The sequence below is a fragment of the Canis lupus genome, chromosome 13, assembly GCF_003254725.2.
Source record: "Canis lupus dingo isolate Sandy chromosome 13, ASM325472v2, whole genome shotgun sequence".
Lineage (NCBI taxonomy): Eukaryota > Metazoa > Chordata > Mammalia > Carnivora > Canidae > Canis > Canis lupus.
In genome coordinates this window covers 13,308,011-13,325,192 of record NC_064255.1, presented here as the reverse complement: position 1 = coordinate 13,325,192, position 17,182 = coordinate 13,308,011, and the positions used below count along the sequence as shown (strand labels likewise).

At 31.3% G+C, this 17,182-nt stretch overlaps 1 protein-coding gene across 1 annotated transcript in view; it reads left to right on the top strand.

The window, feature by feature from the left end:
* CSMD3 (CUB and Sushi multiple domains 3) overlaps positions 1 to 17,182 on the top strand; it is a 1,170,241-nt gene that overhangs the window by 411,162 nt on the left and 741,897 nt on the right. The window contains exon 6 of the mRNA XM_049093360.1: positions 8,269 to 8,381. Coding sequence (XP_048949317.1) covers positions 8,269 to 8,381 — 113 coding nt within the window. The remainder of the gene's footprint in view (positions 1 to 8,268; positions 8,382 to 17,182) is intronic.

The window sequence follows — 17,182 nt, the reverse complement described above, 5'->3', positions numbered from 1 at the left end:
GGCACTTTATTTTAAGAATTCAATTTTCAATTGTTCATTGCTAAGATACGGAAATGCAATTGATTTTCATATATTCATTTCTATCCTGAGATCTTGTTAAAGCATTTTGTAGATTTATAGAGATTTTCTACATAGATAGTAATGTCCTCTGAAAACAAAGACAATTTTACTGTTTAACATCAGTATGCTTTTTACTCATCTTGCTTTATTGCACTAGTAGGAACTTCCAACTCATGGTGAGAGTGGACATCTATAATTTGTTTTTGATCTACAGGGAAAGCACTGAATTATTCACCTTTAAGAATTACCAGAATACATTAGCTGTACTTTTTTTTATGGATGTCCTTTATCAGATTGAATATTTTATCAGTTTGCTGGGACTTTTTAAAATCATAAATAGATATTTAATTTTTTCATGTGAACTTTAGACTGAGGTTTATTATTATTTTTTTCTTATGGTTGTTTCATTGTCTCACATCATTTGTTGAAAAGGCTATTGTTTACCCGGACTTTTTTCTTCTTTTTCAAATTTGTTTTAACCTATACCTTTCCATGTTAATTTTATAATTACTTTATGTATGTCTACAAAGAGAATTTCCTGGCATTTCAATAGAAATTGCATGAAAACTATAGATTATGGGGTGCCTGGGTGGCTCAGTGGTGGAGCATCTGCCTTTGGCTCAGGTCTTGATCCTGAGGTACTGGAATGGAGTCCCAAATCAGGCTCCCCACAGGGAACCTGCTTCTCCCTCTGCCTATGTCTCTCCTCTCTCTCTCTCTCCCTCTCTTATGAATAAATAAATAACATATTTAAAAAAAAACTATCGATTATTTTGGGGAGAATTAATATCTTAATGATGAGAAGTCTTCAGTTCAGGAACATGGCATATATTTTATTTATGTGTTTTATTGTTTATTACATTTTTAAATTTTCCTGGTACAGACCCTATAAATGATTTACTAGATTTATACCTAAGTATTTATTTTTATTCAAAAATTGTATTTTTTGGGGGAGGATCCCTGCATGGCTCAGTGATTTAGCGCCTGCCTTTGGACTGGGCCATGATCCCAGACTCCTGGGATCGAGTCCCACATCAGGATCCCTGCATGGAGCCTGCTTCTCCCTCTGCCTGTGTCTATGCCTCTCTCTCTCTCTCTCTGTGTCTTTCATGAATTAATAAATAAAACTTTAAAAAAACATGCAAAACATTTTTAAAAATTGTATTTTTTCAATATCCACATGTTCATTGTTATTATTTAGAAATTGAGTGGTTTGTGTGTGTGTCTGTGTGTGTGTGTGCATGTGTGTGTGTTTTAATTTATCTTATATCCAGTGACCAGGATGAATGCACTTATTAGATCTAGGAGTTTATTTTGTAAATTTCTTGGGCTTTTCTACATAAATAATCATGTCATCTTGAGTAGGGACAGGTTCTTTCTTTCCAAGATATACTCCTTTTAACTTCCTTTCCATGCCTTATTGACTTACTAGAACTTCTCGCACACTGTTGAATAAGAATCATGTGCTGTGTTCCTGATCTTAATAAAAAAAAATTCAGTAATTCAACATTAAGTATGATGTTATAGGTTTTTGTATATGCTCTTTGTCAAGTTGAGATGGTCCCTCTCTTCCTAATTTGCTGCAAGTTTTTATTATGAATAGATGTTGGATTTTGTGAAATGTTTTTTCTGTGTCAATTCATTTGATCATTAAATTTTCTTTTACAGCTTGTTGATATGGTGAATTACATTAATTGATTTTCAAAGATTGAGTCTGCTTTATATAGTTTGAATAAATCTCACTAGGTCATGGTGTGTAATTCTTTTTATACCTTGATGGATTCAACTTGCTAATATTTTATTGAGGGTTTTTGTATCTAAGTTCATGAGGTATATTGGTCTGAAGTTTTTTATTTGTCATTTTAAATTCTTTGTTTATTTTCTTTTTGAAAAATATCTTATTTATTCATGAGAGACACACACAGAGAGAGAGAGAGAGAGGCAGAGACATAGGCAGAGAGTGTAGCAGGCTCCTCGCAGGAAGCTGATGTGGGACTGGATCCCAGGACTCCAGGATCACACCCTGAGCCAAAGACAGACAGATGCTCAACTGCTGAGCCACCCATGGCATCCCTTTTTTTTTTTTTTTTTTTTAATACTGACCTTGTCTGGCTTGATTATCAGTGTAATACTCACTTTGTAAAATGAATTGAGAAGCGTTCCCATCTCTTCTATTTTCTGGAAAAGAATGGGTAAAATTGCTTTTAATTCTTTATATGTTTAATATAATCTCTATTAAAAAAACATCTGGATGTGGAGATTTTTTTTCTAGTTTTTAATTACAAACTCAATTTTGAAATGATTATAGTACTATTAAACTTTTCTATTTCATCCTCATTAAATTTTGGTAGTTGGACACACACACATTATATTTGAAATACAGAGATTTTCCTGAAGCACGTGTTTAAATAAAAGTAACACTATTCTACAGCATCTAGTTTTCATTAGAAAAATATCTAAAAGATAGATCAGAGAATTAGGGGATACACGGGAAACGAGAGTCAGGGTAGAGATGGGGATAAGCAAGTGGTAGTTTGAGTAAAGGGGGGAGGGGATAGAAAGAGAAGAATATTTAGTGTAGCCACTTTTCTCATTTGCTTTGTAAATACTTTATAACATCTGGCTTCTGAATAATTGGACTGCATAATACAATGCTTAGCTTCTTAATGGTCTTGTTAAAACCACATAGGATTTTGTGTTCTGCAGTTCAGTGACTTTTAAATATCTAGTCAAGAACATAGACATCTGTGTTTAAAAAAATAAAAAGCACAACCTGGTCAACCTGGTCAGTGTGAATATCTGTACAGTCTACACACAGAGTACTCATCAATTCCATGGCATGGAAGATTAGTGCCTTTAATGTTATCTCAGAAATAGATTAATTTTGTTGTGAAAATAATTTTTCTAGCTTATAATAAGCTGTCGAAATAATAGAAAGTTTATGAGTTTTTCTTGTTTGACTATTTTTAAAGATGCTGTTTTATTTTTTCTGGGACTATGAAATGCATTTCTATCCAGACATAAATGAAAATATAAAATTAGTGATTTCTGAAAGCGTTCTGTGAAACAATTGTACTTCATGTATTTGATTTTATTCCCAAAGCATGGGAATGGGAGACTGATAGTTGAAATTCTGAGTTAATACTAAAAATAAATAAACAAACAAACAAACAAATAAATAAATAAATAAATAAATAAACAAAAATAAATAATAAAAATAAGAATCTGGAGAAGGGGATATGGTTACAAAACAACAATTCGAAGTCCTTTTGACTGAGGTACCTTCTCTTATCCCCAAAGTCCGTTTTGGTGGCTCATATTCACTAGAACACACTTTGAGAAATTTTGTGATAGGATGTTACTTAATATGAGTAACATCTGTTCATTATCTATAATTTGAAATATGCTTATGCATTCAAGGATAATTGAACCATTGTGGTTCCTGCTTCCAATTCCTTATTTATAGAATATAATCATATGAAAGTTGTGATAACTGTCATAAGAGTTTTAACAACTGTTTTTGACGATCAAGGAACAGAGGGATAACTTCCGGTTAAGGGAATTAAAGACTTATGAAGAAAATAGAAGCTTAGATGTATTTTGAATAAAGAAGACCACTAGAGCATATGTTAATAGTATGAAATATAATTACTGACTAAATATAGGAAACTGCAAATACATAAGTACTAAAAGAGGCCATGTGCCCAGTTATACTTTTGTATTTTGTTGATAAATAACATCAGTGTACACCCACTATTCATCAATCATTGTGTTTAGCACCAGGAATTCAATAGAGAGGATGGAAAACTTACTACCATACAAAATAATGAATGATGTAATAAGATTGTGCTAAGGTTCTCTGTGAGGACAGATGCTATTTGGTATTTATCTCAACCTTGAAATCCTAAGGCTGGCTTCTCTGAGAATGATTAAGCAAATGAAGGTAAAACTATATATATATATATATATATATATATATATATATATATATATATAAAGAGAGATAGATATTTTAGCCTTAAAGAGAAGTTCATAAAAAGGCCTTGAGTTAATTAAGATGCAAGAATGAATTTTAGGAATTATTTACAGTTCAAAGTAGGACGATTGATTTTACAAAATCTTGGAGAACAGAGAAAACGTGAGGAATAAATCTTATCTCAGTGCCAGAGAAAGAAGTAGGTCAAAGGAGGTAAAAAAGGGGGAGACAGAGAGAGCAAAAGAGAGAAAAAAGTAAAATTAGAAGAGTGCAGGAGAACTGTGTTAGGAGGGTGAGGTTTTTGAGTCACTTGGGTGATGATTTGAATAATTATGGGCTTGAGGTTTGACTGTGCTTCTGGGTACTAAAAATGAGGGAAGACAGGTCATTAGGTTTGAATGATTTTAGAGCATTGGAAATATGAAAAAAATAGATGTTAGAGTCCCAAAGATAACACCTGTTGTTGCAAGTACTAATTTTGAGTTGAGAAGCAGAGATCAACAAATAACAGCAATAAGCATCTGACAGAGTTACAAATCAAAGACATAGGCTCAAAATAGATTTCAGTACTTCTAAAAAATAGTAAATATCTGTGTTTTTTTCCCCAGGTTTTCTTATACTTAAATGATTAAAAAATTTTTGGTAATGATTATAATCATATTCTCTAAGGCACTATCTGCAATAGAAAATGTTGCAACTGGGCAGCCCCGGTGGCGCAGCGGTTTGGCGCCGCCTGCAGCCTGGGGTGTGATCCTGGAGACACGGGATTGAGTCCCACATCGGGCTCCCTGCATGGAGCCTGCTTCTTCCTCTCTCTGCCTGTGTCTCTGCCTCTCTCTGTGTGCCTATGAACAAATAAATAAAATCTAAAAAAAGGAAAGAAAATGTTGCAACTGATTTTATAAAATGTCAGTTTGTTAAAATAAGTAAATACTAGTTGATTTAGTTACCTATTTCTACAGAAAATTATATAAATTAAAAATTATGTAAAGGTTAATATTGGCAAGTTACATTGCATTATTGTATTTCTACATTGAATATAAAATGAAATTTTATGTCATTACTAATTTAGTATGCCCATTCAAATGTATTAAATAAAATAAATTTAAAAAAGCAAAAGAAAAATTAAATACTCAAAATATAGGGTTTGAAATCCTCTTACATACAAATAACAATAGTAGCTTATACATTTATGATATTTTTCGTAATTTTCTTTTATTTAAATTTCCTAAAATGCAGTTTAGTAAATTTAGTAATTTAAGACATATAATCATGAGTGCGGCTGCTTTGTGTGTAAAATGGAAAAGACATTAAACAATTGAAATTTCATTTCTAGAAGGTTTTTTTTGTCATGTTACCATTTTATTTTTTTGTACATCATTTGCCACCATCTTAAATTGTCTTATTGATTTATCTATATTACCTTCTTTATTTTCACTTTGCAAGATTATGGATCTTGTCTGTCTTCTTCATTACTGTATTTTCAACTATTAGTATCAGTGCTTGTCATATAGTCAGTGCTCAGTGAGTAACTGTTGAATGCACCAAATCTCTTCATTGTCAAGAGATTATTCTCACAGACTTTGTTCTAGAATGAACCTGTTTTTGCTTACCTTTAGATGACCATAGTGATGATATAAGAATAACAATGAGTTTTATTTAGGAAATATCTCCTTTACCACTTAATAAATTATTTATCTAAATTAATAAATTTAATACATAAATTATTTATCTAAATTAATTAATTTATTAGAATCTTTCTGGGCAGCATTTTTTCTCAAACTTCCATTTCCAAGATGTCCTAATAACATATGAAATATGGTACAGAGATATGTACATGCATTTCCTGGTTGCTCCATAAGACACAGCGGCATATTGTGTAAATTATCTTTAAATAACATACAATACAGGGGACTACCATTTGGAAGGGAGATGCTGTGGTGCACTTGCTTTCTGGTTCAGCATCTTGGCTTGCCTACAGCTCTGCTTCATAAACTGAAGCATTGAGGCTGTCAGGAATGTCTTCTTATTTTCACCCCTGCTAAATTGCCATTATTTTCTCCATCTCATGTGCATTGTGCCTTCAGCTCTTGTAGCTCTGATTTATTCAGTTCCACCTTTCTCAATTCCTGAAGGTGAATTCAGGTTGCAAACTATAGTTCCATAGTAGCTATTACTTGCATTTTCTACCCACTATTGCTTAAATTATTTTCATGTCCCTGAGAAAGGTTAGAAGTTTATCCTTTTCATTGTCTGTTTAATCTTCTTTCCTCTCTCACTCTTGTTGATGTCCTTGTTGAGTTGTTTCTCATTTATTGAATCTTCTAAGGGCCTCTCTTCAAACTCTATACTTTAATATATTACAACCATCCATGTATTGTTGTCTCATTATACTTAGAAATGTATGCAGACTGAGAAAAGTAATTTAAACTTTCCCTAATGGATATTTATGGGCATCAAGTCAAGGAAGTGAAGAGAACCAAATTGTAAATCAAAATCTGGCATGAAACATGCTAGTCTGTTGAAAATAAAATTGTATCAAATCTAAATACTTTCTCATTGAATTGCTTTTCAAACTGAACCAACCAACAAGCAAACAAAGAGAAACATAACCTGGATAGTTTTGAAAGTGAAGAAGTAAAAATTTAGAACTTAAGTCTTAAATTTATAAAGCTCTATTACATACATATTTTTATTTGCTAAATTCAGATGTGACAAAAGGAGCCAGTCGCATCAATAAAGAGAGCCACCCCTATGAAAAGAGAAAATAGGGCATTAATAGGGAAAAGTTAGATAAGATGCATTCCAAACCAGAATGAGGGATAAGGAATGTGTGATAGAAGCCATATTGTTCATGTTAGAATCATGAGATTACATAGTAATTTTGCCAAGACCATTGTATATGTCTGTGTGTATACCTGCACCCACAATGATACAGTAAAGGTGAATTCATATTTCTATCATGGTAGACAGTCATCTATGGAAAGTGATGATTAGTTCCCAAACATCCTGGGAAAGGTAGGTTTTGGGGAAAATAACAGAAGGTGTTGGATAAAGGGCCCTTGCATCACCATGTCTGCGTCTCACCATATTCCAATCTCTTTCTATGAATTCCCTAGAATGACTGCCTTTATTTATTTATTTATTTATTTATTATTTATTTATTTATTTATTTATTTATTTATTGAATGACTGCCTTTAAAGCAGTGAGAGAAGAGTTGTAATCACCTTCCCCCAACATACACACATACAAACACACACACCCCAGGTATTTTACTGTGTGATAAAGAAAAGCAAAAGCTTTGAAAAATAGGAAGATACATCATGTACTAGTTATTAGGAAACTTTAATGAAGAACTCTCCTCCACTATGTAGTAGCCTAGCTTTTGAGAATATTTTACCTTGGCTTTATAGCACACACCTAGGATTTAAATGAGTAGTATACAGGAGTAATACTCCTTTATTGAATGAAATTAGAGAAACTGCTTCCATGAAAATCTTTGAAAGATATAGAACAAGAGAGTTACTTCATCCATTGAGCATGACCAACTAATATTTGATATGGCACAGTTTCAAAGTTTTGCTTTACATACCTTGCTTTAAGAAGACTATGAAATGATACCTTTGTGACTAAATATATGGAGACTAAATATACTTCCAAAATACAATCCATTTTCTGTCTGTCATTTGGGGCAGACCTCTGGTGCATTATATATATTATAATGAAATCTAATCATGAAAATTTATAGTATTGTGAAATCACATTAAAAGAGTGTTTGCCTCATGAAAAGAAATTGGGAAATTTGGCATTGAATATGAAATATGGAAAATGTATTTGGTAGAAATAGTATATCAATTGCTGTGAAGTCTATTTTCTAACTATACTGTATCAATATATACTTGAAGAGCAAAAGGACCAATACTATCAACTGAGACTCCATTATGTTTATTATTATCTAGGCAATAAATTTGGGTGAATCAAAAATTATACCCAGTTCATAGTGTATTTTATTATATGCAACTTGATTAGAAAGCACGTTTGCAGTTGTCCTGTTCTATGACTGACCTTTCTATGCATAAAATAACTAATTTATTAATACATAAAATATTAAAAATTCTGTTGAGTATTATATATAGCTACCTCTTTTTTTCTTTTGGAGTCCCAATTCAGTGAAAACATTTACTGCTGAAAAGTTTTTAAAGATTTTTTGTTGTTGTCTTCCATAATTCAGGTTATCTGGAATGAATATACCACCACCAATTATCAGCAACAAAAACTGGCTCAGACTGCATTTTGTTACAGACAGCAATCATCGATATCGTGGATTTAGTGCTCCATATCAAGGTATATTTAATGAATACCTTTGTTTCTTTTGATACATGAAATGATTTGGTTTATACAGCTGCATTTTGTGATAGAAGCAAAATATCTTTTGCATTAATAAATGTTAATTTGAATAAGCAAAAATGGTCATTCTCTTGCTGAGGCAATAATGTGATAATATTTAAATTGCAATAGAAAAGTTAGTTGGTTTTTATAGCCCAGCATTCAAGATAAAGAATATTATGACTCCTAAAAAGTAATATGTAACAGATGTCATATTTTACTTTAATAAAGTGCTTCAGTGATTGGACACACTTCCTAAAGCTGTCCCACAAAACACTACAGAAAACCTGCAGTTGTAAATAGGCTCTCCCTCAACTGAAATCCATTTTCATATACTGTGTGTTTGCTATTGCTATTTTAATTAACCTTGTTAGGATTATTACCCACTATTTTTATTAATAGGCATAATTTTGAATAAGTGGGATATAGCATTTGATGTATTAACTTGAAAAACCCCTTTATTTAGAACAAGATTATTATGAAGATGGAGTGTTAATGAAAATGTAGCTTCTACAATGTTTAGTAATACTATGTGGGTTTAGTCTATTTTTTATCTTCAGACTACTTATGTAAATAATTCATTTCATTCTCAGTAGTGTATCAGCTACTGTGAAGGGAATTCTGAGCACTACTACAGTTACACTTTTCCGTTTATCTGTTTTTCTTTTTTTATTTAATACTTTCCTTTGTAGTAGTCTCAGGTCTTAGGCACTTTACAAATTTAATATGGTGATTTTAGGCAGCTTATAGTTAATACCTAAAATGTTATTAGGCCACATACTGTTTTCTGAAATACAAATTTCAACAATTCATTTATATTTTGAAAATAAGTAGCCTATCTATAGCTGTCCTATCAATAAGATTTCTGACAGTAGTAACAGATAAATCTGATTGTATTTTGACATTTATAATAGTATATTGTATATTACTGTAAAAAATCCCTAAGATAATAGAAGTAAAGATTTTAGACAAATTCCACTGTACAAAAATCTATAATTTCTATTGCTAATGTAGTTAATTTGAATGGAAGCATGAATGCAAATATGCTTTTAAATCCATGCATTTCTCAAAACAGGATACATTATTTACCATAAAATACCGTATTTTGAAATTGAAAATTAAATATGCATAGAAGATTATTTTTATATATTTTGTTAAAGATAGCTGCCCAGAGCATAGTATCTTGAATCTTACCAAACTTAGCCAGTGTCACTTTTAAATTTGAAATAAACATTTTCTTGAATTTCCAATTTCAATTTCTAAAATTTTTGTGTACTTCAGGAATCAGGACTCTTTCTATTGAAAAGAAAAAAAGAAATGTTGTGAGCTTCTTTATCTCTCTAGGTTGACCCCCTCCTTTTGGAGTTTTCCAGCCACATGATTTTATGGCTCTAATTCCCTTCTGCAACGACTTAAAGCAGATGGCATGGCAGAAATTCAAAAGACTATCATCTTTGACTCATGTGGTGATCTTTTCTACTAGATTCATGGAATGTTCCAGTGAGATGGCTTTTCCTCCTTATCTGAGTAGAAATAGAGTATTTTATATTTAAGTGGAGGAAAAAGATGATCTCCTCTCTCAAAATAAAATGATGCTTCATTTGCTTTATGTAGTATGGTTTCATGAAGCTGGTGTCTTTAGATAGGGTTGCTTTGCATTATAAGGCAGTAGTGCAAAGCTACCAGTAGATTTGTGTATTTAATTATTATTTTCAGTATTCTACTTGCTGATCTTAAATTGAATTTTATAGTACCTTCAGGTTCAATTTGATTTTCTAGCATTGCCCATCTGGTTTCAGGACTGAAAAAAAGCCTAACAATGAATTCACTGTAGTAAAATGGAAAGGAAGTGTTTTATGGGGTGTGAATTTTTTTCTTCAGGAAAAGGAGCTCAAAAGAGGTAATTTCTGGTGTAATCTATATCTACACAATACAGAGGAAATAAAGTGGCCTAAGAAAATGGAAGCTTTGGTTTTATAATATGATCAAAAAGTTTTATTATATAAAAATATACCCTTATATGTATTCTTTTAAAACTTTCCTGATTTAGGCCTGACTTTTCTCACTGCATTATGTCCAAATGATATTTTACCTAGACAACATAAATTCAGTTGGATAAGTAATTCTTGAAACTATAAACAAACAAAGAAATTTGAACTAAAAAAATACCCTGTAAAAAGCTAAGTTAAATGGCTGTAAAATTCATAATTCTGACAGTCTGAAAGACATGCCCTAGCATGAAATGCTAATCATGCTGTTTCACATTGTACCATGCCACCATTTAATATCAATGGTATCTAGATTAAAGCCAATTGAAGAGAACAAAAATTATGAATATACTGTATAAAAGTCACAACCAGGTCTCCATGTAGTACACATCTTAATAACTCAAATACTGAGTACTCAGTGATTATTATTGAATTATCTATTATTTTGAATTTATTTAATGTTTTAATGAAACTCTAGGTTTCCAGTGACTGATTATTTTCTCCATAGAATTTCTGTTTAACCTGTGTTCTTTATAAAATATCATGAAAATTAATTGCAAACTTACTAAAGGCTCCTGAATGACATTAGCTATGTTTTATAGTGTGCCCATAATTGATAGAGTAGGCATATGGACACATGAACATGCTTTCCTCAATAGAGCCTCTTTTACATTGTGTTAGAAGCTAGCTTCCTTATTGGTTTATATATAATTTAAATAGGGTTAAGTAGAGGTAGTGGATAACACACTAACAAATATAGTTCTGTTTTAACTTAAAAATACTAGGTCTTGATTTAAATAAACGCCGTTGATATACAGATTACTCCCCTTCCCAGAACCCATACTGAATATGTTCACTTCTATCTAAAATCAGCAAAACTGACTCTTCTTTTCCCTCTGAATTTCTTTATTTTGGAAATATCTTCTTTGAAAACCCTATTTACTATGCTTTTCAATTTTTCCTCTTTAATGTTCAACTTTCCCCCAAAGAAACTCATTCCAATATCATTTTACTTTATTAGTCTTTGTTTTTAAACTTCTTCCTGCATTCAAGTTTCATTAAACCTTTTTTAATGAGAGCTTGAATCATTCTACTTCACACGTAAGTGGTGTAATTTTTCTTTAACTGTGGTCTTTGGAATTTCTCGTATTTATTTATTGAAACATAGCATTGTCATTTGATTTTTATTATAAAAGTACAATCTATTTATTTTCTATTTCTATAAATATTTGATCATGTGTTCTTAATTTATAAATTGGAATGAGATTTTCAGATGGCAATTGCCAATACAGAAAACATTACCTCTAAATGATGTTTATTAAAAAAAAAAGTATTATGATTTAACCCATCAGTGTCAATTATTCAAGTATGACATATTATTACATTCTTCATTTTAGGTGTTCCAACATATCACATTTTCTTACTGTACAAAGATGATGTAGCTGTAGATAATCACAAAACTGTCTTTGGCATGTATGTTTAGGAACTGCAGCACACAACTAGCTCCAATTACCCAAATATATGAATATTTCTATATTATAGATTAAGTTTTTCAAATTCTTACAGATTTTATCCTGTTTTGATTTTTCCTTTTCTTCTATAATTTTATGTGATTTTTCTTATATAGGTTAATATTTTATAGGCACTTATTTTCAATTTAACAAAGATACATACGTTGTAAAATACAGTGTATTTTAAAGTTAGGAGGGAAAATATTTTATTACATAGTTTCTCAAAGAGGTTGTCATTGTTTTGGGATCAGCTGTGTGGTTTTTTGGTGATAAAAATGTAGTTAATGAATTGAACTTTCAAATTGTATTGAAAATGCACTGCCATAAAATTCAGTTATATAGTGGCCTGTAGCATTTTAGATTCACATAATTTAAGTGAAAAACAACTTTGGAGTAGAACTCCATTTCTTACATTTGGAAGTGTTTTGACATAAATGTGAGTGGAGAGTACCTGAACAAAGATAAAGTCATCAGGGGGTCCAGTGTAGTTTATCAAAGGAAAGACTAAGAAGTGAAATCTTTGAGATTGAGATTGTAATTGCTGATCTGAGCCTCATTTTCTCTATCAGTAAATAATAAATAAATAAATAAATAAATAAATAAAAAGTCACAATTACCAGGCACATAATTGTGCAAATCAAAATGTATTAGGATTTCTGTAGGTAAAAGTCAGACATTCAGTGAATAAAAATGCTTCAGTGGAAAGAAATAACCACAGAAAATGAGTGAGAAACATACTTTAAGCATGAGGTAGAATTAGTTTAAAAGTTGTGATCCAACATAAATTTGAATCCAAGGATCACATATAAAAGTGTAAAATTTTATGTTTTGTAGGTGCATTCCCACATTTCTCCAGGGAATACTCTTTTCCTTAGAATACAGTTTTAAAAATGAGATTTAAAGAAAATAAACTCAGTTGTGTTATAAAAATTTATAATAGTATTTAAAATAATACAGTTCAAATTTAAAAATAAAGCATAACATCCAAGCAATCTGTGTAATGATATTTTTTTTTCTAATTTTGCTTAGGCATCAGTTTTTCTTGGTTTACCTTCATATATCCATTTGTAATAAAGCACAAGGAATCCTACCTCAACATTCTAATCATAAAACTCTTCCTCTAATTTGATAATCGTCAATGTGAGTCATATGATTTCAACGTTGGAGTTGGGACTGTGATATAGTAGGAGAAGATCAACACTTTTGATTTGGATAACTTAGGTGTACATAGTTTAATGTAATAGGAATGCTGGACATGGTCAATTGGGTTATTTTCCTGGTGAAGGCAATAGACAAGGCTTTTTAAATACAATTCAAAAAGTATGCAATATATATATTTCATATTAAAGTAAGTATTAATTTTAGAGAGTGCATACTGTGGGAAAATTCATAGACTGTACTTGAATTGTTATCTCAAAATAATCTCCGTTTCAAACATTAGAAAAACTACATATTTTAAACTTAGAAAGTCAGCTAGTTATTTTAATTTACTGAGTTTTAAGAGAATGAGATGTTGAATTTCATTGGTATATAGTGTTTGAAAATAACTTCTAATCTTGTACTTTATGTCTTTTTTATTTTATTATTGACATCACTTTTTTTCCCCTTCAAATCTCATTCTGTGCTAAACCATTACTTTCATCTGGAAATTTTCTTTTTCTTTTTAATTTTAGTGTGAGGTTAAAAAATATATTTTTTACTTCTAGCTTTATGAACTTGTCTAGTTCACTGTTGTAATTGGTACCTACAAAACCAGCAGAGATAGTGAAGAAATTTAATAGTTAAAATGTCCTAAGTAACTCCTGGTCTCTAAAAGAACCATTAAGGACTCCCTGATAGCATTTTTCTCTGTGATGTAAAATTTATGTTTTATAGTCCATGCCAATAAGACATTTAAGGCTTTTTACCATATTATTTGATGATAGAATTAAATTCTTCCATAACTAACTATATTTACTTTTTCATTCCCATCCTTAAAACTTATTTGCCAATCTTCTTATATATCCCCCAGAACAAAATTCTGTTCAGAAATTGTGGGAGTGTTTGACAGTAAACTGGCTAATTGTCATTTCATTTTAAATTTTTCTGAAGTAGACATTTCACTATGAAATACAACCTAGTAAACTGAGCAAGGCATTGTATATCAGAAACACAATGTTATTGATTTCCTTTTGTTTAACTTTAGTCAAACATAATCGTTTCTAGTAAAATACTTTATCTTGCTAAACATTTTAACATTTATGAATTAAAAGTAAGCCATATGACTGATAGTATTTAGAGTTGGACCATAGTTTTAATATATGAAATGAGATTTTAGATATAAAGTAGAATATTAGGAATAATATTTCATTTATCTCATCTCACTGTTTTATAGTCCTTTTATTCTGGTTGTTAGTTAACTATATGCATCAACACAGAGAATACCCAGAGTTATTGATGGATGTCCTTTTTGAGAAAAAAGGTATTTTGGAAGTATTACATTCAGATTCTGATAAAGAAGATCACTTTAAAACCAGATGCCAATGGGTTTAAAGCAAAGTAGAGCAAGAAAATGCAAAGAGAAAGAATGTATGTACCTAAGAAATAGTCATAGAAATCAGACTATTAAAAATGATATGGGGATTATATTATAAAATTTTCATTATTTTCTAAGGAATTGAATCAATCTCCATAGCATTGATATTATAATGATTTTGACTTATAGTAAAGAAGGAAAATATCATAGATTGTTACTTTAAAGAAAGATCTTCAATGCATATCTTTGTTAAGTGTTCTTACTTAAGCCAATATTTTATTGTTTCTTTAAAAAATATTTAATGCTTAAAGTAAAATCTTTATGATTTGCTAAGTGTTCTTTCTTAGGCAGATATTTAATCCATTTATATAAACCCTTTTTTGATATGTCTTAAAAAGTGAAAGGCAAATTATATTAACCTTATGTTACAATCTCATGAAAGTTGTGAGAATCCAGAAATATCCTAGTAAAATGATTGTGATTTAGATTACTGTTTTCAAATAAAGCAACCACTATGAATAGAAGATAATTATCAAATATCCAATGGTAATAGTTTCTAAAACATATAGTAGGTTTAAAATAGAGTGCATGAAAACTATACAATTGAAAACAAAATTCATATTGGTATAACATTTTAATTTGGCTCATACTTTCCTTCTAACGATAGAACAAACTTGCCGGTCTCTTGTAGGAAAAACGTTTCTTTTGTGTTAACTCAAATTTCTTGGGGCAGAAGCTCAAACTTTCAGGATTTAGATTACTTCCTTCTTTTTTAAAGAAAATTTGTAGATGTAAGTGATAGCCTATGAGGCCTAATAATGATGGGGTGAAATGTACTGTCCATATATAAAAACTTTGCTCTGATTCATTAATATTAACCAGCTTCAGTGATGTTACTTCTTGTTTACCAAGAATCCTGTTGAAATCTTCTAGTATCCACAAGGCAACTTGTGGAATGCTCTTTAAGCATGGTCAGTTGTCTACCTTTCTGATTACTCCATGACATCTTTTTCTGGGTCTTCCCATCTATTCTTTAGCTACAGGTTTTTAAGTTTCATTTTCTACTACAAGTTCCTTTTTTCCTTACCATAATGACCCCATGGCAGAGTCCTGGCTCTGTGTTAATTCATTCATACATATCTGCCACCCAATGCCCATAGGTCAATAAAGTGTAAAACTACCCACTTGCTGGACACTTATTACTCTGGTGTTCTGCTGAATCTGGATATGTCTTTAAGGGGCTTACATTTTTTCATAAGTCAATGCTGTAAGATTTCAGAATTAATTCCTTTAGCAAATATAGCTTAACGAATTTATATAGATGCTTGTATTATCTTTAACTTCCATCCTCCATGAGAGTTTTTACACAAAAGGGCATCTTGACTTTCTGTCCTTATTAGATGATATGAAAGCTGTTTGTGTGTCACGTCCTGAGTTTTCACTAATCGCAGGTTTTACTTTTTTAAAGATTTTATTTATTTATTCATGAGAGACACACAAAGAGAGAGAGGGAGAGAGTGAGAGAGAGAGAGACAGAGACACAGGCAGAGGGAGAAGCAGGCTCCATGCAGGGAGCCCGATGTGGGACCTGATCCCGGGACCCAGGGTCACGCCCTGAGCCGAAGGCAGACGCTAAACCGCTGAGCCACCCAGGCGTCCCAATCACAGGTTTTATAAAGCTCTATTAACTATGCTATGTCTTCCAGGTTTGCTTCTTGTTCTGAAAAAGGAACTGTTTGCAATTTATATTTCATATTCTCTTTCACCATAACTGTCAAGACTGATATCTAGATATAAACTTTAAAAGAATGTAATATTCAGTCAAAGTTGTATAAGAACTCCCTAAAATCAAAGGGATCCCCAGGGGCTCAAAGAATGAGAGAAATCTACAGTATCAAGATTAATAGTAACAAGAAATACTTGTCCGGCTATTATTAAGTTCAAAATTGATCTCTCAAATATACATATTTCCTACATAAGGTTAAAATATATTCTGTGCTGATTAAATAATATTATCTAAGCTACTTTTTAATTGCAAATTCATTTTTTAAAAAAAGTATGTAAGTCTATTCACTATCTTTGTTGTCTCAACCAACTATGGGCTAGTATTTTCAGTTAACATAATTTCTACCAAGCATTTTAATTTTTTTTTTAATTTTTATTTATTTATGATAGTCACACAGAGAGAGAGAGAGAGGCAGAGTCATAGGCAGAGGGAGAAGCAGGCTCCATGCACCGGGAGCCCGACGTGGGATTCGATCCCGGGTCTCCAGGATCGTGCCCTGGGCCAAAGGCAGGCGCTAAACCGCTGCGCCACCCAGGGATCCCGCATCTTAAATTTTTATAAAGTAATGAAATCATGAATAACATTTTTTGTTCATAACTATTTGAATCTCTTGTATTTCAAAGTACATCTGGTAGGTTACAAAATTTGCCATCATTTTATGATAGTTCCTCATGGTGATTCAATATTGTTCCATATAGCATTCATTTGTGTATAGATACATGTGATAGAATTTTATTCACATTAAGAATTCTTAAATGCTAACATTTACTGTCTCCAGAGAGGGCGATTCTGTACATCACCTAAGGATGAGCACATAACAAAAGATAATTGATTAAGTTGGTGTTTAACAAACAAAATCCAGTATTTTATAAATTCTGTTGCAATGAGAAGTATATTGAACAGGTAATTTTGACTTTAGTAATGATTCAATAATTACACAATATGACCTCCAAAGGGCT